At 44.3% G+C, this 26,480-nt stretch overlaps 1 protein-coding gene across 1 annotated transcript; it reads left to right on the top strand.

Annotated features, from left to right (window-relative positions):
• Positions 1-5,774: 5,774 nt before the first annotated feature.
• snai1b (snail family zinc finger 1b) lies at positions 5,775-7,871 on the top strand (the record flags this gene model as incomplete). Its single annotated transcript, XM_079166788.1, has 3 exons — positions 5,775-5,856; positions 6,177-6,716; positions 7,058-7,871. The coding sequence occupies 3 exons, from the start codon at positions 5,775-5,777 to the stop codon at positions 7,237-7,239; spliced, it is 804 nt and encodes a 267-aa protein (XP_079022914.1). The 3' UTR covers positions 7,240-7,871.
• Between the last annotated feature and the right edge of the window lie 18,609 nt (positions 7,872-26,480).

The raw sequence follows: 26,480 nt of genomic DNA, 5'->3' as shown, positions 1-26,480 counted from the left end.
ACGACATCTTTCATATTCAACTGCAGCATCACCGCGTCGTCACTCCCTCCCACCGACGGGCATGCTGGGAGATCTGTGGCTTCCTTTGAGTCATCACACGCACAAATGATCAGATGTAAATGCGCCGGAGTGGCCGTTTACCTGTCGTCTGAGCGGTAACAGTGCACCTGATTGTTTAAAGAGTCGAGGGTTTCAAATGCAAAACGTGTTTTTAAGCTGCAACAGAAAAAACACACAAGCACATGTGTACGATCAGAAAAAAGGTGTTTGGGCGTTGGCTTCAACTCATCCACATGAATGGAGACCGGAGTACGTCACCACTCCACCACCTTCAATCACAGCAGTCTGACTTCAGTGACTCAAAGAGGAAATTCTTTCTGCAGACAATTCCAAAAAAATCCTCCTCAGAGAAACAAAGACAATAAAAGAATCTTCAACAGCTGATACATGATGCTGGATTTTTGGATTTTTGCTGGATTTTTGGTCAGTTGGAAGAAACCAGAGACGGTTTAGGAGAATGATGTGGATGAAGACTTTAGTTTTGTATTTTTGAATCCTGTTGCTTCTCTATCACAGCAGTTTGTATGTTTCTATTTGGTTACATTTCCATTTGCTATTTTTTCCCATTAACAGTCACCAGCTCAGCAGTTTACTCTTCTATGTGATGAAAGATGCAACAACTTCTTATATAAATCAAACAAATACATGAATACATGCAACACGGTGCTATTCTGCACAATAATGCAGTCGCTCTGGAACATTCCGCTCAAACGTGACACGGAACCATTATCTTCAAGTCACACGTCTTGTTCAGGGATCTTCTGCAGAACGGGTTCATTTAAAGTGTTTCATTGGAGTCAAACAGACACTTTATCTCGTGTTGATTGTTGTTTATGCTCGAAAAGTTTGTCCTTGAGGAAATGTGGCTGTTTTTCGAGCACATGTTCTCCAGAAGAACTTCCTTCTGCAGAACTTTTTCCGCTCAATGAGTCCAGATTTGTCAAAACAAAACGTTGCGCAACCTGCTTCAATTTGAAATAGAACTGAGTGAAATCTTTACTGTCTCATTTTATGCAAACTGTTTCTGTTTCTGTAGCTTTTCCCAAAATATTTTTTCTGGGGATCTACTTTTTAAAAAACAGCAAACATTAAGCCAGGGAAGAGAGACCCCGTCTCATTGTGGACGGTGCCGATACGTTTCATACAGACAATCAATTCATAATCCTAAAACAACAAAACATCAACCATCAACAGCCATATCACACAATACATGTTCTATGATAAAAAACAACAACCAGCAATAATCAGTAACACATTCAAAGACTCTCAAACCTCGACATCAAATCAATTTAACAAATCTTTTAAGAAACTATTAAAAGAAAATAGAAACACACGTTACAAACGTTATGAACAGATGCAGGTGGAGTTAACGGCGCTTCTTGTTTTCCTCTTCTCAGTAAAACAGAATGAACGCTCGTCTTTTATATTAGAATCATAAGAATCCTTAAATTATCAGAACAATAAGAACATTCAGACTCCCTCGTGTGGCTCAAACGTGTACTGCAGATATAAATGTTGAATGACCATAAATAGAGAAATATTTGTCCTAATGTGCATGTTTAAAAAACAACAACACATTTCACAAGCCAGCGGATTTACATCAACTTTATACGACATAAACTCAACAACATGTTGAATAAAGAAGAGGTAACATATGTGTGCAGCTCGTTTATCAGCCTGTAAAATAAAAGAGGTGAAACTGATCTGAGCGAAGATGTTTCATTTAATCAATGAACTGTTTGTGTGCAAAAAGCTTTAATCATGTTTCTTGGTTTGTTTTTAAAGGCGTCCACTGTTACAGTGATCCTGACCCGACGTCCACCGAGCTGCCGTTTGTGTTTCTTCTCCCTGAGATCCGACTGAATGAAGGTTTCTGTCTGAACAGCTTCATCCCCGAGGCCGGAGAGCGGAGAACATCTGCTCTGAGCAGCAACACGTCTCCTCTGTTCCTCCGAGTGTCACGAGGTCACTTCAGCCCTGTTGTAACACAGATCGTCTCCTCGGGGAGAAACACATTCACACAGTGTGTAATCAGCTGTTTTCTGTTTACAGCCTCCTACACTCTGTGAGTGTGTGAGTGTGTGAGTGTGTGTGTGTGTGTGTGTGTGTGTGTGAGTGTGAGTGTCAGGTCAGGTCAGGTCAGGTGGATGTTTCATTATTTTTCTGTTTATGTGAGTGAGAATTACAGAAGCACACAACATCATAAGAACACACTAATGTGAATGATCTAACTGTACGTATTATTTTAAGCCCAACATTGATTTTTATCCTAAATCTCTTGTTTTGTACGGTGATGTTGTCCCCCCCAAAAAATGTATACTTATATATTAATTTACCAGGGATAGTGCACGTTAATCAACTTTTCAGTTTCCACCTCAACTTCAATGTGCCGGAGTCAGTGAGCTCATTTTCTTCTGCAGTCTCTGGGCAGATTATTACAATTTAGTGCCCAAATATGATCAGTACAATCCAACAGCAAACACTACAGTACAACACTGTACAATGCAACACAATACCATAAAATACACAAGTACATTACAAAAGTGGCAGATTTGTAAAAGCAATGAGAGCATACAGCAGTGGTATGATTACTGTGATTGCAGGTCTGGTTTGCTTTAAGCCGTCTCTTTAGTTCATGTTTAAAGGTAATTATTGCTTCATCTGAACTCAATAAAAACACGGTTCCAGTAGCGGCTGAGACTGTTTGCCTGAACTTTCTACGTCTGTATTGTACAACACAGTCCCTCCGATGTGTGTCTTTGTTACTCAGCCGCTGCTCCTTCAGCATTATCAACTGACTCAGTGAGGGAGGTGTAGAACCATGAAGACTAGACAAGCATCAAAATCAAGATTGTACTTTTGAACTATATGGCAATGAGCTGTCGGCCTCTGGGTCGAGTGTGTTTAGTGTCTGTTTGTAAAGAGACTCAGCAGGTTTCAGTCATGCATGCTTAAAAAAAATAAAGTTTTTCGTATTTTTCAATGAACTCACAGTCAGTAAAGGAGAGAACAGACTTGTGCTGTGATTGTAAAGCTACACAGTGTTTACTGAAACAAGTAAAAGCGATAGAGGTGATGTCCTCTCAGCATAGTTGGTGTGATGCGAGGACGTTAACACGTATTTCATGACGTAGATCTGTGCCAAACGGGCCACTCTATTTCAGAACTGACCATGACAGGTTTAAGACAGCAGATGGTGCTTTGAGCCATTTTCAACCATGAAATAACGATTTTTATATGAAGAGAAATGTCCCCGTGAACACCTGAATGCGTCACTTTAAAACACATGTTGAAATGTTCAGAACCTCCTAAACTCTCAAACATCATCCTCAAGCAGCGGCTACTTTCACGTGTGTCTCTGAGTGACTTTACTGCCGCCCTGCCCTCGTGACCTCCAGTCTACGTGGCGTCGGCGTCAACGAGAGCTCTAACGACGTGTGAACTTTCGGGCATGCAGCGACAATGGCGCCTTTTGGACAGGTGCATACATTTACCCCCCCCCCCCCCCCCCCCCCCCCCCCCACACACACACACACACACACACACCACTCACTCTGAGCACCGAGCAGCTCTGAGGCTCTTTGCGATGCTAAAGAGGACAAATGAGGACGAGGACATTCCCGTCTAATGGCACCTGATTCTCAGACTGTTAGAAAAACAACAGGCCTCATATGCTCTGATCACGTGACGGAATCACCCACCAGTCCGTCGGTGTAAACAGTTATCAGGGACTGAGTACGACGTATACTTTTATTGTATTGCACAACAAACTACTTTACACAAAAGTCAATAACATCAAATAGAACTGTTTTCAATCCCGAAAGAAATGATTGTGCCAGAGATTAAAAACACAAAAACAAGAGAATACAAATATAAACATATGAACCATAGAATAACAATTTTAAAGTGTAAAATTAATAATACTGACACATATAATAAACTACAATAAATTAATAAAGTAAAAAAATCAACTGAAATATGTCAAAGTAAATTACAACAACACATATTTAATACAAGAGTAAAACATGAAGTGTATAAGAACACTAGTATCATAGAAATATCTACTATAGAATAGAAACTACAATAGAAAAGTAACACTCAGCATCATTTTGTGAATGATTTTAAAAAGTAGTAAAAAGTTATTTTGCACACATGAAAATAATGTTAAACATGATATTGAAATGTTACTGCACGATGTTCAAAGAAGTAATACAATCATAGAAACATAAAGCAAATAATCTGAACTGTAAAATAAAATAATGGAGAATATTTGGACAAGATAAAATAATTCTAAATAAAAGATAAAGTAAATCAACAACATCCTCTTTCCTTCTGCTTTCCTATTATTATATAATTATTATATTAGTATTCAGATAATAAGGGTACACGTTTGATTTAGGAGTGTGGTTTCAATTACGCACAAACTTTACGCACGTTTACGCATTGGAAGAAAAGAAAAAAGGATGCAACATTAAGTGAACCCCATTTTATTTCATCACGGGGCTGGCTGCATTTCATGCCACCTGAGGGCACGAGGTGGGTTAAAGCTACATATTGTTCCTGCCAGCTCGGTTAATTTCACCAGAGATCGTGCTGTGAGCAGGCTGCGGGCTGCGGGACAGCGCCTCTCTTAGATGAACGGACTTATTTCCCGCAGAGAGGCAGAGAAAGAGAGACGCGGTCAGGATGGACCTTCTGTTCTGAGTGTCAAGTGGAGACAACAGAGCGTTTGTCTCCTGCACCTTCTGAAATAAAACGTCTCCACCTCACCAGGGGTGCGCCAAAGCCTCGAGGCGCAGGCGCACAATGGACACATCGTGACACGTGTCTTATTTGACAAAAATAAATGTTCTTAAACATTTTTTAAATGTCAGAGGGATTTCAATCACATAAAAGTACACCGGTTCAAATATTAAGAGAATATTAGAGTGTTCGTTATTGTCAGTTACGCTTTGTTGGATTATCTCACTCCATTTCCACACTTTTCCGCAAATCTTACTTTTTTATGCATTTCTTTTCAGAATTATTCTACAGCTGTGTGTGCAGAAATAAACAGTAGTGTGAGGTGGTAGTCACACGTGTAACTTATGAGCCGACAGAGGACGCTCCAGCTTCAGGTTGCTTCGACACGTTTAGTAACGGAATGGACACAGTGGAGCAATGCAAGGTGGAGGAAAGTTAAAAAACATATAAAATCCTGGTTTGATTTGACTCCATCTGTTTTGCACGCTGCCTTCTCCTTTTGTCCTTTGAAAAAGCATTCTTGTGCATCGTTTAAGTAAAAAAAAGAGAAGGAAACTCATGTTTACCGCACTCTACTTAGAGTTGCACCATCTGATCACATTTAATGACAATAGGTGTCTGTCTGCAGGTGAAGTGAGCCATCAGAGCCGTGAAATGCACAATTAGATCAGCGCTCACAGCTTTTGGCACATCGGTCACCTGTGGTGAGCGCCCCGACGCGCGGGGTGTGTCTTTGGGGCGGAAACACGCCCACCCCCACCCCGCTGCTTCTCCCCTCTGGTTACTATATGAAGAAGCAACTTTTGAGACGAGATACATTCAACCCGGTCAGCGTTTCTCTCCGCGAGCGTTTTCTCTCCGTCCGACTACAACCTGCAGCAGCCCGAAGAGGAGAAACTCGGACCTGAGCGCACTCCACCGCGGGAATTATCATTCTTTTTTTGAATTTATCGGTGAAGCCAGACCTCAACATGCCTCGGTCATTCCTTGTCAAGAAGTATTTTTCCAGCAAGAAGCCCGTCTACAGGGAGAGCCAACTGGAGAGCCAAACTGGTGGGTTTTATTTTCTCTTTGATTGAGTGAATTGGATGCATCTGTGTGATCATATTTGACATGTTGATTGAATCCCAGTCAGATAGAAAAGATAGAAGTTACCTTTAGACCCATGTGGCAGGTTTCTTACCTTGCATGTAGCTCTCCTGGGTTTCTGGTCACCTTTATAATCTGCTAATGGAAAAGCCAGATGGATCAGGGTTACATATATTGAAAGCAGGCCGTAAGAGGACACCCAAGAATGAAAACAAGTTTAGTGCTTCATTAGATTATCAGTCCACTCCAACTCACCTGACTTCCCTTCTCTCTGTGTTTCACAGCTTTTGTCCCAGAAAGCTTTGCACAAGCTGAGCTCCCGACGCAGAACAACAGCTTCGCCCTGACCTGCTACCCGACCAACCCATTCTTCAGCATGGACACCCTGCCTGCACCTCTCTCCCCGATCACGCCCGTGTCTCCGTCCCCCTCGCCGCTCGGCCCTCTGGACCTCAGCAGCTCTCCGTCCAGCAGCAGCAGCGAGGAAGAGGAGGACGGCGGGCGCACCTCAGATCCCCCCAGCCCGAACATCATCAAGCACACGTACCACTGCCTGCACTGCACCAACAGTTACACCAGCCTCTCGGCACTGTCCCATCACCAGACGTCCCACTGCGCTCCGCAGCAGCAGCAGACTCCGTCCCTGCCCGCAGAGGTCTCCGCACGTCCGGCCTTCCACTGCAAACACTGCCCCAAGGAGTACACCAGCCTGGGCGCCCTGAAGATGCACATCCGCTCACACACTCTGCCCTGCGTGTGCCCCACCTGCGGCAAGGCCTTCTCCAGACCGTGGCTGCTCAGAGGACACATTCGCACACACACAGGTATGCAACCAGAAAGCAGCTTTAATTCACACGTCAATGGGCGCAATCCCAGTGATTTACAAGCTCTGTTGGCTTGTAAATGTAACAGCTGGTTGTGCTCATTGATATTCATTGACGTCTCCTGACGTGTGAGCAAATGTTATCACTTAGCATGGCACAATCTAATCTCGGACTCACAATGGCTCCGCATGAAAAAGAAGTAAGTTAGGGTGGTCGTTCCTGCCCCTTTGTTAGTTTATCTGTGGATCATTTGAAAAACAATGACCAGAGGGCCCATTTTCTTTTTCCTGGCCTGCTAACAAAGTGCATACTCCTAAACATGTCTTGTCTCTTCCAACCAGGTGAGCGGCCCTTCGCTTGTCAACACTGTAACCGGGCCTTCGCCGACCGCTCCAACCTGCGCGCCCACCTGCAGACCCACTCCGAGGTGAAGAAGTACCAGTGTGGCTCCTGCTCGCGGACCTTCAGCCGCATGTCCCTGCTGCACAAACACAGCGCCTCCGGCTGCTGCCCCGCCTCATAGACATTCACATTCCCCCGAAACTGTTCTTCTCGTGAGCCAGTTTTCCCTCCTAATAAGAGACATTGTACCCAGAGGACGGTGAACCGTGATGCGACAGAACACTGGAGTTCTGTTGCTTTTATAAAATGAGTCCTGAAGTGCCTTTTTTTTCCAGGACTCTGTAGGTAGATTTTGTTTGCGGTCGTGTCGGCTCATCATGTGCTCATCCTGTCAAACTGTGTGTTTGTGTGATTTGAGGGCAGCTGGACATGCAGTTAATTCCCAGGAAGCTCCATCGGTGCCGGCCGGTCCGGGACTCGGGCCATGTTGCAGCTGCTTGGGCGTGTTTGTGTGTGTGTGGATGTCATTCCTCACTCATACTATACATGCATGGCATGTGTGTGTGTGTTGGGACAGCTGTCTGTGAATGGTGCACTGCAGAGGCAGGGCGCTGAGAGACGTGTTAGCTGTGACCTCGTCAACAGGTGACCCGCCCGCTCACACACACAGAAGGACCACTTAAACTTGACCAAAAAAAAACGTCACCAATATCGTCGTTTTACAGTCTAAACTACATTTATTTAGACGTGTTTTTCTGCAGTTTTAATGATCCGTTTTGTTGAATTCAAATGGGAATACTGTGCCTTTTCTTTTCTGCAACATGTAAATAAAAGCTTTGTTTAAAACAGAAAATGACTTTTGTGCTTGAACATTAATCAGTATTTCAACAGGTATTGTATGAACTGCCGACTCTAAATGAGTTCATCAGGACAGACATGGCGGATAGTGCTGTGTGTGCGTCCGGAGGAGCGGGATAGGTTTGTGTGATGTTGAGTGATGGGAGGGGGAACACCTGCACACACCTGCCCGGCTGTCAGCACACACATAGAGGAACTCATGTTAAAGAGGCGAGGGGCCGAGGAGGGGGGGGGGGGGGGGGGGGGGGTACACGGTGCGACTGCAGGTGGAAGGAATAAATTGTGGTGAGCAAGAGTTGGCAAATTCTGCAGAGTAAAAGTGTGTCCGATCCAAACGTCTAAGACCGTAAACCCTGAACCCTCAGCTGAGTGTGAGAGGCTGCGAGAGCAAGAAATGATCCAAATAAAAATGTGACATTAAGTTGTGAACGGTTGCGACACATAACGCTACTTTGACAACATATCATTAACAATTTTGGGTTATTTAAAAAAAAACAATGATTGAAGGATTACGGGTCATTTATTGTTATTATGCAACAACGGGATGCAGCGACTAAAACAGTGAGTTTGCCATCGCAACGTCTTCCAGGCTTCTGCCTCAGAAGACGAGAGGTTCCATCTATAATATAATGAGTGTTTGTGTGTAAATGTAATATTCCAGGCAGAACACTCTTTGTTTTTTACGTGTCCACATGGTAACCCAGTGTTAAACGTCACATTGCTATGAATTGTGGGTAATTCCCTTGGGCAAAGTCTGCAGAAATGCGGACTGTTCATAAAGGACTCAAAAAGCCTGCGAGAGAGAGAGAGACCTCAAACACTCCATGATGTGACAGTAGGACAGAACTAAACCGTCACAAACGTTGTGTGGGGGGGGGCGCCTCAGTCAGTGGAGATTTGAGATTAAAACAGTGTGAAATTAGCATAGTGTTGGAATCCCACTGACCCACTCACTGCTGCAGGAGCGACCACAGATGGAAGCAAAAAAATCCCAGAGAGTCGGGGTCCAGCAGAACCTCCGGACCGACACGGATCCATCTGCTCTGTAACTGTTACACTCTGGTTACCTTAAAGGAACGTCTGGAGGAAGTCTGTGCTCAGCTGAGAGGGAACATCCAGGGTGCACATATGGCAGCAATGTGTCTACAATCCCCACTGCCCTCCTGACCCACACACACACACACACACACACACACACACACACACACACTGACGCCAGCATGTCTTAGTGAGGTAACAACGCGTTTCCTCCGATAGCTCTCAGTGTTGAGAGGTGGATGCACATATGTGTGTGTGTGTGTGTGTGTGTGTGTGTGTGTGAGAGGGGGGGTTTGAAGAGGCTCAGGATCAGATTGCATGACTTAGCTTGCCCAAATGTAAACAGCACCCCGAAAAGGCTGTGTGACACACACACACACACACACACACACACACACACACACACACATCCACACACACACACACCCACACACACACATGCAGGCATATTGAATAAAGAGATTTACTTTGATCGAGGGGGATTTTTCGTTTGTCTGCCGACGGGCTGTTTTGATGCGAGAGTCATTTGGCTGCTGCACACCGACGCAGGTAGTGAGTCAGAGAGTCAGAGAGTCAGAGAGTCAGAGAAGCAGCCACAGGGGGACTGAACTCAGCTTGAACTGCCGACAGAGAAGCTGCAGCAGCAGGGTCTGAAGGGTTAAAGGGACAGTCCACCCCGAAGACACGAAATGCACATTTGTCCCGTAGAATGTGTATAAGAAGTGGACGTAGTCACCGTGACGTCACCCATCAGTTTGTGGACTGATGTTATGAAGCTTTGATTTTTAACATTTCGGGTGTCGCCATCTTGGTTTTGGAATGTTGCCGTCTTTTTTGTTTTTTTTTGCATTCAGAAGTGACACAAGAGGGCGGAGCTAAATACAACCGAACGCTAGATGAGACATTTTGAAGGCTACCAAAATGTTAAAGTGAAAAAGCACCGTGAAAAGGTTAAAGTTGTAAAACAAAAACACGGACAACTCCAACACTGGACAACGTCTCTGGTAGAGACCTGTCAATCACAGCAAGCCCCGCCCTAAAGCATCCCCTGCTTTATGGTCTGTTTGACTCTAAATGGACCATCATTTACTAAATGAACATCATGCTGTATTGAAGAAGACTTGAAACTAGAGATTGAGACCATAAACTCATGTTTACAATGTTTACTGAGGTAATAAATCAAGAGAGAAGTAGAGTCATTTTCTCATAGACTTCTATACAACCAGAGGAGTCGCTCGGCATCTCACACCGAAACAATCTGGACTGATAAATATCACGACAAGTAATTTGATTTGTCTGTTTAAGTTAATACGATGGAGAAGACACATAATGCGTTAAATACTGCCGGATGATGTTTTTTTCTCTACCTGCACATTGCACCAAACACGTGTCATTTCTGATATGTTTCGGCCTTTTTGAAATCTAACTCTTGACACCTTGCTAGAGGGACATTTCTCTGGTTTGCAGTGTGTAGGAGGCAGTCTGTCACTCTGTAGCTCTGAGGCAATGAGCTCACCGGACCTGTCACCGTTCTTTTTCAGTGGGTGTGATATCATATTGGTCTCCTCAAAGTGCTTTAACGTTTGCGGCGTCACGCATGCGGCCCTTGACTAATGTGACATTCCTGAGCCATTAGTGACAGACATACAATACGGCCATCTAACAGAAGAAGAGGGCTGCTCTGTCTGCCGTCCCTGCAGTCTGCTCTGGAGTCAAAGTCAATAATTGGATTTTCCAGTAACGGGAAATAATGTTATGCTGACCTAATTATGAAGAAAAAGGGGATTGTCGTTCGTTTAAATTTCTCACGTGTGTTATTCCCACGGACAGACGGCTAAGCATTGTTGCCTCGCTGTTTTTTTGTTTTAAATACAAAATATCACACAAATAAGAATATCAGAAGCTCAGTTTTTTTTTACTCTGCGCCAAAACCAGGCGGCAACCTTCGGTTCAGAAAAGTGACGCCTTAAGTGTCTCACACCTGCATTCTCTCTACTGTCCACCAGGGGGCGACTCCTCTGGTTGTATAGAAGTCTATGAGAAAATGACTCTACTTCTCTCTTGATTTATTACCTCAGTAATCATTGTAAACATGAGTTTATGGTCTCAATCTCTAGTTTCAAGTCTTCTTCAATACAGCATGATGTTCATTTAGTAAATGATGGTCCATTTAGAGTCAAACAGACCATAAAGCAGGGGATGCTTTAGGGGCGGGGCTACACGGTGATTGACAGGTCTCTAGCACAGCGTTGTCCGGTCTGGGAGTTGTCCGTGTTTTCGTCTCACAACTTTAACCCTTTCACTGTGTTTTCACTCCATTAAAGTTAATTGTAACATTTTGGTTGCCTGAAAATGTCTTATTCAGCGTTCTGTTGTACTTGTAGCTGCGTCCCCTCAAGACGGCGACGTTCAAAAAACCAAGATGGCGATGGCCAAAATGTCAAAATCAAAGCTTCAAAACGTCGGCCCACAAACCGATGGGTGACGTCGCGATGACTCCAATAAATTCTTAGAAAACGTCTTTGGGAAAAATAGTTTTTTTTCTGTTGTGGTCCACACACTCATGTCACTTCTGGATGCAAACAAAGACGTCAACGTCTAAAAACAAAGATGGTGGCCGTCAAAATGCTGAACCTGACTTTTCATGACATCAGTCCACAAACCACTTGGTGACGTCACGGTGACTTTGTCCACTTCTTATCAACAGTCTCGGGCCAAAACTATGACATTCCTTTGAGAAGGCTATAAGAGAGGCTCAGTGAACATTTAAAAAACAAAAATTTAAATCGCATTATCTTTAACTTACTGTCACTTTTCCTATGTTTTTATCTTTTACATGTTTTAATTTGACCTTCCTTTGGTTTAACTGTGTAGTATTTTACAAGCTTGAATCTGTTTTTATCCATCACTTGTTTCTTCACTTTGTTGTAACTTTGAACTCCTCCCGCTGTATGAAAGCTGATACATTATTGAAGTTTATCAACATGATTATTATTAATAAATTAAAACAATAATAACTGCAGTTGCTTCTTTTCACAGATAGCAGCACATTGGAAGCCTGTTGCTTCACGAGCTCGACTTGTGACTTGTGTACACAAAAGCTGATGTTTGACAGTTTGCAGCCGGATGACTTTTATTTTGTTAAAGAGTGCCAAAACTAAATATATGCGTCACTCTAAACAATCCACTCGCTAAGAATCGTCGGTGAGCTTCTTCGCATGTGTGCAGCAGAACAGACTGCAGGCTGCATGAACTCTCCTCTCTTGATTTGAGCAATGGGAAGCGGCGTTGCATGCCAACCAAAGACAAACATTTTTGGAAGCTGAAATTGCAGGTTTCTCCCTTCACTGTGCTCTCATCTCACTCTGTGTGTTTGTGGTAATGTTTGGGACGCAGGAAGTGGCCTGTCAGTCTTGTATAAACACAGCTCTTCCAAAAAACTGCTGATATAAAGCATCTGTGCGCTGCTACAGCTGTTTGTGTGTACACGGATGTATGAATGTGTTAGTGGGTGTAGCTGGGGGGGTTAGGAGGAGAGGGAGGGCACAGTAGATATTGCTGAAATCAGAGCTGGCAGAGGCTGCAGAGCTGAATCACCGGAGGATCAAATTCGAGCCAAGGAGGTTAAGTCACTGGGTTAAAGTTTCAAACCCTCTTACGAGCTGCAGAGATCTTACTCAACGCAGGCTGCTGTCATCCAGCGTTCGTAGCTTCACCTTCGGTAAAATAATGTGTTGTAATTCGTAGATCCCACAAAAGCAAGATGGATGAGTCAAACTAAAACAGGTCCGGCACTCAGGAGACAACTGTTTGTGCTCCGTGTGAAACAAGAAGACGATGTTGATTCATTTTGTCACGTAACTTGTGACTTCAGTCGTTATATTAAACCTAAACCACAATCTTTTCCTCAGCCTAACGAAGTATTTCACCAGCTTTTCTCAAACCTAACTCAGTAGTTTTATTGTCTAAACTTAAGTTGTTACCTGTGAAAACGGAACTTTATAATGAAAAGACTTTGTGCATGTAGTAACGAGTGGAAATTGCCGGACTTTTGTAAGAAAATGCATGAATTATGAGGAGTAACCTTTTCGTAAGATGATGAAATGAACCGTTGAACGAGGACAAATTGCTCAATGTCACCGTCCAAAGCTTCAGCACCAACATCTTTACGGGCTCTGACGACATTTCTCCAGCCTGTGTGAAATAACGGCGACGCAGGGAAACTAATAGCAGGAGGTTTGAAGGAAAGGGTGAACTGGGGATAAGCAGACGATAATAAGAGGAGGAGGAGGAGAAGACGAAGAAACATGGTAGAAGAGATAGGGACATAGGGGGAGGGGGGGGGGGTGTCTGGTGAAGAATGAATGTTTCTGTTCGCGGGCCGTTTATCAAATCAGTAGGGAGTAGCATTTGTTGAGGAATGCCACATGTTGCAATGCAGACTTGATCAATGACATGTGCTGTGAGGGGCCGAGAGATACGCTCACTGTGGAGGATCTCAGGACCTCACAAAGTCCTGAACGTGCTCACCGACACGGACGCTTCCGCACACAAAGAGCTCACATCTCTGGACAAATGAACCAGTTTCTACCCAAGGACAGGATACGGTCTCTAGTAGGGGGGTACACGCTGTTTCCTGCCCCCCCCCCCCCCCCGCCACCTCGTTCAATGGTGTGTGTTTATGTGTGTGTTATGTGGCTGGTGCTGTGTTTCCTCCTACACACAGAGCCTCTGTGTCCCACAGGTCAGAGGGTAGAGAGGATGAGCCATAAAGGGACAGGACGGTGAACAGATGAGATGTGTTTGTGTGAAACTTTGTGCCGTCCAGAGCTGCCGACGCGCAGGTTTTTCCATCGCACCCGAATAGTTCAAAGCACAGTTGCGTTCGACTTTCTCGTTGTCCGTCACTTTGACGTACGGGGTTGGAAAAATTCCCGTCATAATCTATTATAACAGGTCATTTATATTTGTTTTTATTATAATAAGAAATAAAGGCTAAAGATGTATTTAAAGGCATCTGTGATGATAATCCGATGTGCTTTTTATGTCAAATTCAGTGAGCATCTCCTCACGGCTAACGGTCCGTTCAGTGTGAGTAAAGATCGGTGTTCATACACAGAAGATTTTAGTTTTGAATTTTGGAAATGATCATATCTGTGTTTCACTATAGTTTGACCGACGGTGGCGGTAGCTTTACGTATGTGTGAAGCTAACAACACACGAAGATGACGTGTTTGATCCGTGACTTTAGTTCACTGCTCTTTGTTTTGCCTCCAGCTAACGGGACGTAATCACGACGTCGGCCTTGAAAGAGTCTTCGTGGATGAAGTCTTCTGTCAGGCATTGATACAACTTGCTGATTCCTTTTAAATAAATAATCCAGACGTATGCAAAACCATAAAGAGCAAACTTGCTGTTTGATCATTTACTTGTAACGGAGTATTAAGTCTTTCTGTGTGAAATGACCCGAGTACTTCGTTCAGCGCCAAACACAAGGATGACACATCCAGGGACTCCATGTCCCAGTGGCCTCGGGGGTTGAATGTCACACATCTCTGAGTCCGATCTTGCAGGCTGCCGCCGTCTGGTTCAATCCCACGTTATCCGATTCATGTTACGTACGATGCGACTGACAAAGGAGACAGCGTGGTTAATTGCTCCACCGGAGGAGACGTGTGCTCCGTGAAGTTGTTGTTTTTATTAAAACTTTGTCCGTTGAGCGTTCGGTGTTTTTCAATGGAGGGAGGTTAGAGGTTGTTTCCACTCCAGAGCCCTTGTTCCAGTAGCGTGACCTCACGGCCCCGATATTTGGTGATTGTGGTTGCATCGGCGGTAATGTGACCGTGGCTTAACACACTTCATTTCACTGATTAGCTCAGCTTCACCCAGAGAGGGAGAGGAAAGGAGGGAGAGTCAGTGAAATACAGGAACTTCTTGGAAGCAAAACCCTTTTGATTTACCGAGAGTCGTTGGTTCATACGGAATAAGTCGACACCAGCGAGAGATTTCCTGCACATTCAGAAGTGTCAGCGACACAAACTGTGATTTATTTCAGCCGTGAGCAAACAAGGCCAAAGGGCGGCGCAAGGAAAAGGAGCGAGCTCGTCAGCGACCGGCAAGTCACGACATGAACGAGTCGAGAGAGTTCTGACAGAGATGCACTTCCTCCTGACATGTAGAACACAGATTCTCCTCTGTTATCCCTCATTCCAGAGAGTTTAATGAGCTCAAAATGTGTTAATAACTGTATAACAATCATAATGTGGCGTTGATATTACCAGAAAAAGGAAACGTTTGAGGAAACGTTGGAGCGGAGAGAGAGAGAGAGAGACACGGTGACTGATAACACCACGAGGGGATCTTTGGTGTTTATCTCGGACCTGTAAATGTGTTGCGCTTCTCTCTCTCTCGCCTCCCGTTGTGTCATTCTTTCTCTCCCTCTCTCCCTCTCTCCCCCTTATTTACCACAGGTATTCAGGTATTCGCCCCCGAGGTTCTGCTGGTGGTGCTGAGAGGTGCAAGGTGCACTTTTGTCCTCCTGTCAGGGCCTGTATGGGCCCGGGGGGGGGACGGGGGGGACGCCAGCCGAAAAGGACCAGGACAGTTCTATTGTCCCGATGCATTCCAGTCAATGAGGGATATGGCAGGGAGCGAGGGAGGGGGTGCTGGGGGTTGGGGGGTGCCGAGACGGGTGGAGACCAGTCTTTTGAGTTTGGGGATCTTGGGTTTTTGTGTGTGTGACTGCAGAGAGCACAGATTGCCTCACCTCCTCCTCCTCCTCCTCCTCCTCCTCCTCCTCCTCCTCCTCCTCCCGTCTTGTCCCGTCCTGTCCCGTCCCTTGAGGAGCCGCGGGGCAGGCGAGTGCACCTGCCTGAAATCCACACCCGAGGGCCAGACGCCTATCTCCTCCCATCTCAGAAGAGGTTTTACAGAAACACTGCATGTGCCACACACACTGGTGTCCACTTACACTTTAAAAAGAGAGGGACGTCAAGTAAACTACATCTTAGAAAATCCATTCAGATTGAATCAATGCTTACGATTAAATATCCAAAACAGTATTTGCTGAGCTGTCAGTTAACTTAAAGGGCAACTTTACACACAAAGTTTATTTATATCGTGCATTTCAGCAACAAGGTAATTCAAAGCGCTTCACATAAAACATCGAAAGATAGAAATATAGTCAAAAACATTTAAGAACCAAGAGAGGTTTCTGTTTCTGCGTTTTTCCTACGAAAGCCGGCAACAATTTCCGCTCGTGACGTACACGCAGTCTTTGTTTTAAATGAACTTCAGGAGACTCGGTTAGGTTCAGGTACCAAAACTACTTGGTTTGAAAAATATTGTGAAATACTTTGTTCAGGTTCAGGAAAAGATCGTCGTTCGGGTTAAAATAACTACTGAAGTGACGTTACTGAAGTAGGAACATTAATAAACGTTTGACTTCTCGCTTCACTCGGGGAACAAACAGCTGAACGAGCGCTGGTTGTTGGACTCATCCATCCTCAGCTCCCGCTCGACCCTTTATGTGCTTCAGTGATCTTCACACTTCCTCCTTCATGATTCATTCAAAATACGAAACCATTTGGTGGAATATCTATGAATTACGGCATATTATTCTTGGGTATTGCTACGAATGCTGGATGAGAGCATCCTGATGATGCACACTGGTTCCTTCAAACAAATCTCAGTGAATCAAAGTCAGCTCACGGTGGACCTGCGGTGGAACTACACACTCCCTTTCTCTTCTTCTCTCTTCTGCAGAACAACAAGCCACATGATCCACAGAGAGCATGGAGACACTTAAGCCACCGTGCTGGAAAACAATAATTAATCACATCCAGAGACTCGCTGCCTCTTTTTTCTCTCTTGTCGCACACACACTTTTTTTTTCATGGAAACCAAATCTCCCACACGGAGCCTTGTGTTGCATGTCTGCCGCTCGGAAGTCTCTCACAGAACGATCACATTACTCCGCTGCAGAGATGAGCCGACCGTGTTTGCTTTGGCATAACAAGAATCGGCCCCCGGTTTGTCACGGAGAGCAGATTCACATTGCACATGGGGTTCATGGCATGTCAGAGCACATGGTCGGGCTGATGTGCATGCTTGTGTCTGTGTGTGTGTGTGTGTGTGTGTGTGTGTGTAACCAGACCCTCTTGAGCAAGTAGGGACAGGTGTGTCACCACCTGACCACACCCCCGGGCCACACGGCACCTCCTGTCCCCAACACCTGTCCCCCTCGTCTGTGCAAAGACCTGCATATCCCTCCTACACACACACACACACACACACACACACACACACACACACACACACACACAGGTTGCTGGTCTGTGACGGAGCGAGGGGGGATCAGATCAGGTGGTCTGGGTCTTGAGTAATCACACAGCTGTCCCTCTGAAACCAAAACTCTTCATCCAAGTGTCCGCTTCAGAACTTCCTGTCTGTCCCACAAACGCGGTGACATCGTCGCAAGCTGTCGGACCATTACCTCTCCGTGGCAACAGATGGGAACGCATCATCAAAAACACATCTTCTGTTCATCAATCTCACCGCTGAGATGTTGAGGATGCAATGAAACAAAGTGTTTATAACACGTTTATAACAGCCGGAGATAAATGCATTTGGAACTCCAGTTTCACGCCCACTTAATTAAGAGACCGTTAATTGAATCATGTTGTTAAAATCTCAAAACGCTCTTGTTTGAATGATCTTTTTAAAGAGTTTGAACCTTGGCTAAGCCCCGCCCCCCTTCTGTGACTCCGTCGAGCTGTCAGAGCTACGTTACCACGGCGCCCACACTGTCACTAACTGAACCCACCAAAGAAATATTGTAACATTTTGGAAAAGAGGAAAAGGTGATTTCAGAGGATTTGTTTAAAGGAACCAGTGTGTGTTATCAGCTTCAACAGGAAGTGTTTTTAGGATAAATCCAAGATGTCAAACTGGTTCATCAGTGAAAACAGGTTAAAAAGATAAAGATAGAAGCTAAAGTGTAAAAGTGTTACAATCCGCCTTATCGTGCAACACATCTATTTGTTGTGTACAGTTATTGTCTGCAAATCATTGGATCGTGAACATTAGAACAAGGCAGGTGCGCCACTTTAGATTCGGTTCCAATAAACGAGGAACTTGTGTCTAAAATGAGGGTTTGTAACTCAGCCTGTTGGATTCTTTAGTGATATCGTTGCCTCCTCTTAACTGATGGGAGTCAAATGTTATCTGGTAAAAAAAAAAAGGCAGATTAATGAAATGAGATCACGGGTTATAGAAAAAATGATTTTTACTTTTGGTATTTGTGTGTGTGTGTGTGTGTGTGTGAGAGAAAGACAGAGACAGAGCGAGAGACAGAGAGAGAGAGGGAGGGAGGGAGGGAGACAGAGAGAGAGAGACAGAGGGAGGGAGGGAGGGAGGGAGGTAGAGGTCAAAGCAGCCTGAAGGCCGTTGTAAATTCCTCGCTGGCTCAACCAAAGACATTCTTCTCCGCTGTTTTTCTTTCTAATCTCTATACTCAGATTACCAGCTAGAGGGCCCGGCCAGATGAGAGCAGTGCAGGGTGGCATGCACGCACGCACATGTGCCCAAACACGCCCAAACACACACACACACACACACACACACACACACACACACACACACACACACACACACACACACACACACACACACACACAGACACACACACACACACACACACACACACAGCCGCTTTTTTAGAACACTGCAGGACGCTGTGGATGCTGCAGAACCTTAATGAAGGATATCAGCTCCAAACCCGGAGCGTCTGTTTGGATTTAAGATGACTTTGGTGTCACACAAATGAAATAAGAACACAGCAACACACTGAAGTCATTACCTGAGAGCTTGTTTTTGTTGTTTTTAAACCCGCCCCCCCCCCCCAAAAGACAACAACCCCCCTGTGGAGAATACTGAGAGGATTCCCACGTGAGACACACACACACACACACACACACGCACACACAGTATTTGAAAGTAGAATCTCTTAAAGTCTTTCCAGGTGTGAAAAAATCAGTTTCACTGGAATGATGCGCATGATGATGACCATCATTTAGTAAATGAAAACAGACCATAAAGCAGGGGATGCTTTAGGGGCGGGGCTACACAGTGATTGACAGGTCTCTACCAGAGACGTAGACGGCGTCTCTACGTCACTCAGTCCAGATATGGTCACTTCCTGTTCACTGTGAAATAAACAACATGGCGACGGCCGTGATCAAAGATGGCGACGGCGAAATCATCGAACTCGAGGCTTCATGACATCGGTCCACAAACCAATGGGTGGCGTCACGATGACTATACGTCCACTTCTTATACACACCTCTTGGCAAACACCGTGTTAAACTTCACAGCGCTATGAATTGTGGGTAATTCCCTCAGGCAAAGACTGCAGAAATGCGGATTATGGAAAGTGTTTTACGAAGAGCTCAATATGTCTGTGAGTCCTCAAACATGAGGATTTGACAGTGGGACAGAACTAAACTCTGGGGGCAAACCAGCTGTGGGATGGTACAGAGAGCTAACGGGGAAACTTAAGAACATGAGAAGCAAAGATTCAGCTTCAACCCTGAACGATGACAAACCGTCAGGTATAAATACACAATAATCACGAGGCCGGCCACAGCTGGAGCGGGCGGGGAGCACGGAGTATGGAGGGAAACACGGACAGTTGATTGGGTAACAAGACAACGAGGACTGGCAACACGACGCTGACGAGGCTTGACACTGAACAGGTGTACAAGGAGAGACGCGCAGAGCTACAGGAACACACGAGGATCAAACAGAGCAAGCACAGGAAACATACAAAACTACAGAAACAGAGAGACAAAACTACAGCCAGTACAACAACAGAAAAACAGATCTTCACCCAAAAACAAAGACCAGAAACCAACACGAGTCTCAGAATAACAGGGCTACGTAATCTAAGAACCCCAAAACACCAAACAACAAACACCAAGACGTCCAACAGAAGAGTCCGACACGACTGTGACACGTTCTTCCATATCAGTTCTGTTACTCGCTACAAAGTCCACAAACCACTGCTGTTTCTACCAGACAACAGAAAACATGACATGGAAAGATGATGGAGGGAAATAAAAACAGAGGGACTCGTTGCTGTTTTTCTATGTGCATCACAACACAAAATATCAATCTTGATGAGATAAAAGTTGGTTTTGTAATTAAATAATAGGCGGCTGTAATAAAATCACATCGGCTGCAAATAAGCAATTGCTTACGGCTACGACACGATACCACGAGTTACTATGAAAACACAGATAATGTGAATCTTAAAATGTTCATGTGTCAGTACGTTTTCAGTCCAATGTGTCGCCGTCCTGTGTGAACCATTTGCAAAACCTTTCATGAGATGTTTTCACATAATTCAACAGGATTATTGTTTTGCTTTGTTGCTTATTGTGTTGAAGAAATATGAACATCTTCTCAACACATAAACGTCCTTCAAACTTCGTAATCACCAAAGTTGGCGGTACATGGTTTCATAAGATCAGATCACAAACAGAACAAACCTTCATCCCTGTCATGGTGAGAAGAGACGGGGGGGGGGCTTAGTGTGGGCCCAGGACGGTGCTCCACCAGGGGGCAGAGACCACCCGTCATCTCCGGGGTCCTCCTCCAGAATCAAATCACTTCTAATCACATGTTGCCTCTTTGATTTGTACAGTGTAGATGTAATGAAACACGTCGTCTCATGAAGTTACAGTGACTACGTTGACATGCTCGCTCATATTCCACTATTGTTCAACAGAGGTTTTTACGTCTCTCTCCTGTTCACCAGCAGCTCTGTGCGTTGAACACAAACCGACAGTTAGTAAAGCTGGAGTAGAGATGACGTCCAGAAGAGAAGAAGGAGAAACACTCCTACTGTTAAACATCGTGAAGGACTCGGACATCAACAGGTTTCTGGATGTGAACAAATATCTGTTAGAGAAGCTGCTTGAAGGAATGAAAGAGGGAAGCTGAGTTCACCCGGTCCAACAAGTCCTCCACCTCTACAACACTTTGACACAAAGAAACAAAATGTCACAAGCGGCTTCTGTTGTTCCACTTTCTCATATTGATGAACGACGTGTTAGGACGTCGACCCGTCAAACACCAGAGAATGACGGTGACGAGGGATTCACTGGTGATGTGGATGAAGCATGAGGTCGTTTCACTTTAATCAGAATAAGCACGGCTGCATGTAATCGGGAATGTTAGAGGAATATTTAATTTCATCAGCCATGTAAACAGCTTATTGGGAACATTGTCTTTTTCCTAATAAGGGCAGAAACCGGAATATTAAGTGCATGTAAACGTAGCCAGTGTTTCCTAAATGAAAGTAATTACATGCCCAGTCACACTCCCCCTTCTAACCTTCTGTCCCTTCCCCCATTTTTTTGTCTTAAGCGCTAAAAGACACACAGCTAATCAGACCCAAAGTAACACCTCACACCAAGGGAGTGACGGCAGGGATAAAGTTCCTCCTAGTGAAGTAATTACAACTCAAGTCAGACCCCCACCTCAGCTCAGCTCAGCTCAGCTCAGCTCAGGCTGAGCTGAACCAGCATGAGTCCTCACACTTCAGCAGCAGGTGTGGGGAGAAGAAAGAGAGTGAACGATGAAAGAAACAGGAGAGAAAAGAGAGTGCGAGCACCTGTTTTTGTCCTTTTGGCGGGCCGGGGCTTGCACCGCCTCGCCCAAAAACAACACATTCAGTTCTCACTGCAGGGTCAGCTATGTGAGGTACTTCTGGGTCAATCCACCGAGGTCACAAGTACACTGGAGTAAGGGGGGGGGGGGGGGGGTGAAGATGAACTAGTAATTATGGTCGGACATGACTGATGTCAGGGCAGTAAATCTAAATAAACTCATCAGAGGTGTGTAGACGAACTGAGTCACAAACACCTATGGTTGCAGCTCGATTGAAGGATTTGTTGAAATTTAGAGAACTTTAGAGAAAATGAGAGAACTGAAAGAGACCAAATCATTTGTGTCTAAACGTAGTTCACATAATCTACAAAGACGGAATCTTTTCAATAAGTTTGTCGATTGTTTTGTGTGTGAAAGAAGTAAGAAGATAGAAAAACACTTTGATATTTAATATTTATTGGAGAAGAATATATTTGAGTTGTAATTAATCACCTTTTCTTTGTTTAATTAGCTTGTAATTGATCACTATGATGCTTTTCATATCAGTTCAAATCATTTTTCATATTTAAAACTAAATATATATTTACAGTCAGACACTTTTGCCTGTTACAGGCTCGAAATATAATACTATTTAATACATTTTCAAGCCCCCCAAAAAAAATAATCTTTGGTCAAGTTTGGGTGAAATCTGATAAACAAATATGAAAAAGTTGAAAATTTAAATTCACTCTAAAATCAGAGTGATTAGCGTCATAATTTCCCCAAAGCTTCTGTTTTTGACACATTCATGTTGATTAAAGAACCATAAAGCAACTTCTGAACAGTGTCTTCAATGCTGATTTACTCACAAACATAAAAGTCCTTTTTCATTCAGGTTTGATTCTATTTAGTTGATTCATTGTGCAGGAATATGGACAAAGCCACCACAATGAGCAGGTGCTGCTTTAAGAGTTGGAGCCATTCGAACGTTAAGATTTCTCGGTTGTAGCTCCGCCCTCTTGTGTCGCGGTTGCAGAAAATCCAAGATGGCGACGTCCAAAATGCTGAACTCACGGCTTCAAAACAGCAGCCCACAAACCAGTGATGACATCACGGCCACTACGTCCACTGCCTACAAACAGTAAGTGTGCACAACCATAAACCAAGATTTATTGTCCACACACACACACACAAACACACACACACACACACACACACACACAGCCTCATCATCTGATCTGTGAGGGACCACAGTGAAAACAGAGTGTATCAGGGGTCCGCAGTTTCCTTGCACCTCTTCTTCAAGCCCTCACCTCAAATCTCACAACACACACACACACACACACACACACACACACACACACACACACACACACACACACACACACACACACACACACACTCTCTCTCTAATACAGCATGCCTACAGAGCTCACTGTGGCTCATTAACCTCCTGGTGGGGTCAGGGGCATCAAAGTGGCAGGATCACTGCAGACTGGCCCAGCTATCCTACTGTGGGGGTCTGGAGCCGCAGCGTCTCACCCCCTAATGAGAGGCCATGACATGCACACATCCACACACAGTTTGACCCCTCAGCACCAGCTGGAAAAGAGAGTCTGACATGCCGCTCCCAACCCCCCACCCCCACCCCACTCGCCTCCGCCATTCCTCTCCCAAACGCCACAAATTCCAGCCACAGAGCTCACAGTCACCGCTGGCCGGGTCACGTCTCACCTTCCAAATACACCACGTAGTCCAGAGGGTGAACCACGATGAAGAGTCGGAACTAATCACCGCAGGATTTCACGTAGGGCTGCATTAATGATTATCATAATGATTATTATAATAGTTTGGCCCGAAAAATGTCAGAAAATAAGGAAATGAAATGCTTTTTTTTTATTTCCTGAGACCTAATTTATGTCTTTAGTTGCTTTTTTGTTCAACTACCAATTCAAAATCATCAATCAACTATCACATAGGACAGAACACTCCCTGTTTGCTTTGGTAGAGGAGAGCGGGGTCGGCTATGAGAGGGTCTCTTTCAGAAAGTTAGAAATAAACAATGAGTGTCACTCACAGGCTCTCACTCAGCCACACCTTCTTCACTCTCATAGGTGGAGACCTTCTGACGCTTCCTCACCTTTTAATCACAGTTTTTATATCTACAGCGTGTCAGTGAATGCTCTTTTGTTTGTTTTCTTCCATAATACTGTTTTTAGTTATGCCACACACAAAAAAACAGATTGTCTGAAAGCTTCTTTGTAGTTGATGTTAGTGTTGCTGTCTGAAGTTGTGTTAAAAGTTCCTCCTTTGAATGAGTTCAAATTATTTTCTTGTAACCCAAAAGAACGTCTCTAAACCGACCCTCCACACTGTCCCAACTGGAGGAGTCGCCCCCTGGTGGACATTAGAGAGAATGCAGGTTTTAGACATAAGACTTCAGACTTTCAGAGGTTGACGCCTCGTTGCTCTGGTGTTTGTACGCTCAAATCACCGCCGTAATGCGTTGATATCTATGGTGTTGCTGACAATAGCTAACCTGGCTGCAGTGAACCATATTCAGTTTTCGAACTTGTTTCACTGGAAGGCAGTCTACCTCGGGTGTGACGTCATTCTAATATCTGCAGCAAAAGACTGTGACGACAGGCAGGATGATGATATTCCAGTGCATTCTTGCAACCGGGAGTTATTTTAGCTTTCATGGAGCTATCACTCACTACGTTTACATGATTAATGAAAATTTATATTCCACTAACATTCCTGTTTAAATGCAGCCGCGCATATTCAGATTAACGTAAAACGACCTCATGCCACATCCTCATCTGAACAATATCGACATATAACACGCGTTTTAATCGGAAAATGCTCCATTAGTGAATAAGGAACTAATTCAGAATATCCAAACGGAATATATGATATTTACATGAACCATATCAAATTCAGAATGTTGCCTTATTTGGAATAATAGTGGAATATAAGTGTGCATGTAAAGGGAAAGTCATTAATTAATCACAATCACAATCAGTCACGGATAAAGAGAAAAACAAAAACACGCCTATCTGTCAATCAACACAACTGATGGGAAGAGACAAACACACTCGGAGGCATGTGGTCGGGAATGTGTGTGTGTGTGTGTGTGTGTGTGGCAAAGGGAAAGGGGAGGGAGGAGGAGGAGGAGGGGGGGGGGGGGGCTTTGGGATAGCTTTCTGCCAGAGAGGCAAGTGCAGCAGCAGCAGGGTGAAAGAAGAGGCACCTTGCAACAGCTGGTCTCAATTATCCGTGGAGGGGCTGCTGAGTGTACAGGAGTGTGTGTGTGTGTGTGTGTGTGTGTGTGTGTGTGTGTGCATGTGTTTGCAAGTGTGTAAGGTTGAGGCATTGCAAAGGGGGCGAGGGGGTGAGGGGGGGTGAGACCACTGGCGCCAGGAGGGGAGCAACAGGTCAGAGAGGATGAAGATTATAAAAATACTAGCAGGCAGTTGGCCTTGGTGCTGCCGGTGCACAGTGTGAGTGTGTGTGTGGTGGATACGTCCATGCCATGGTGCCACAGGATATGTGTGTCCGTCCACAGTGCATCAGGGCGGTGTGCTTCTACATACATCCTGTGAGATAACCATCCTGGTTTAATATCGTAGATTGAGCAGAAAACGGAATGTCTCAGTACTTTTTTATTTCTTTTTTTAAATTTCTTTATGAATCTAGATTTAAATAGTTGACATCTGGACTTACAGATCAAAGTTTTTACTTATTGATTTAAGTTATTTATGGTAAAGTAGTGAAACAAATGAAGAAGTTAAATCCCAGTAGAGCAGGTTCTCTATTAAATGATCTTAAATAAAGTGGAGCACAGCAACAGGCCGATCAGCGGCCTCGGGTTCATGCGTGTGTGACGCCCTCTGGTGTTGAACAAGTGTTGTTACAGGACGACACAACTGACAGCAAGAGTTTCATTTTCAAAGTGAAAAAGCTGTTTTCAGCCCCTCTCACTCCATTTACATTCATCAATGTCTTGAATTGACAATTGTCTGTTTATCTTCCAGCTCATATTCAATGCTAAAGGTGGCAAAAAGAAGTCTGGTTGTATAGAAGTCTATGAGAAAATGACTCTACTTCTCTCTTGATTTATTACCTCAGTAAACATTGTAAACATGAGTTTATGGTCTCAATCTCTAGTTTCAAGTCTTCTTCAATACAGCATGATGTTCATTTAGTAAATGATGGTCCATTTAGAGTCAAACAGACCATAAAGCAGGGGATGCTTTAGGGGCGGGGCTACACGATGATTGACAGGTCGCTACCACGACGTTGTTTACTTCTTACATCTTTAAGAGTTTCAATTTAAGAATAAATTGTAATGCGAAATAGTGGTGAAGCTTCATGGTGATATCTATGAGTTCATGTGTTAACTCTTCACCTGTAGAGTCTCTAAATGTCTGTAATGAACTAAACGTCTCTTTAAAGGACGTTTTCTCTCAATGAGTTTGTTCTCAGACTCTGATGATAAATCTCCACTTCAGCAGCTCTTACACACACCAAACTTCACACGTTCACTCCTCTCTATGTGCTGAAGGTTCACACAGAGGTGGTGATACTAAGAGATATAAATCCCCTCTGTAAACACCTTTGACTCTAATGTCAACAAAATGAAACAAACATTTTAACCAATATATATATATATATATATATATATATATATATATGCAAATTAGCACATAGGTAATAAGATAGTGCTTAATTTGCATCTTTAAACATAGTTTCATGCTTCACCTGTTTTCTGCTCGTTAGTGATCGTGAAGTTACCGGATATGAAGAAGCGGACTAAACTGAGAGCACTGCGCCCTCTAGCGTTCAACAAGGATACTCACACGAGGACACAAC

The sequence above is a fragment of the Pholis gunnellus genome (genome assembly GCF_910591455.1).
Source record: "Pholis gunnellus genome assembly, chromosome: 2".
NCBI lineage: Eukaryota > Metazoa > Chordata > Actinopteri > Perciformes > Pholidae > Pholis > Pholis gunnellus.
The sequence above is the reverse complement of the archived record's forward strand: the minus strand, read 5'-3'. Positions and strand labels throughout refer to the sequence as shown.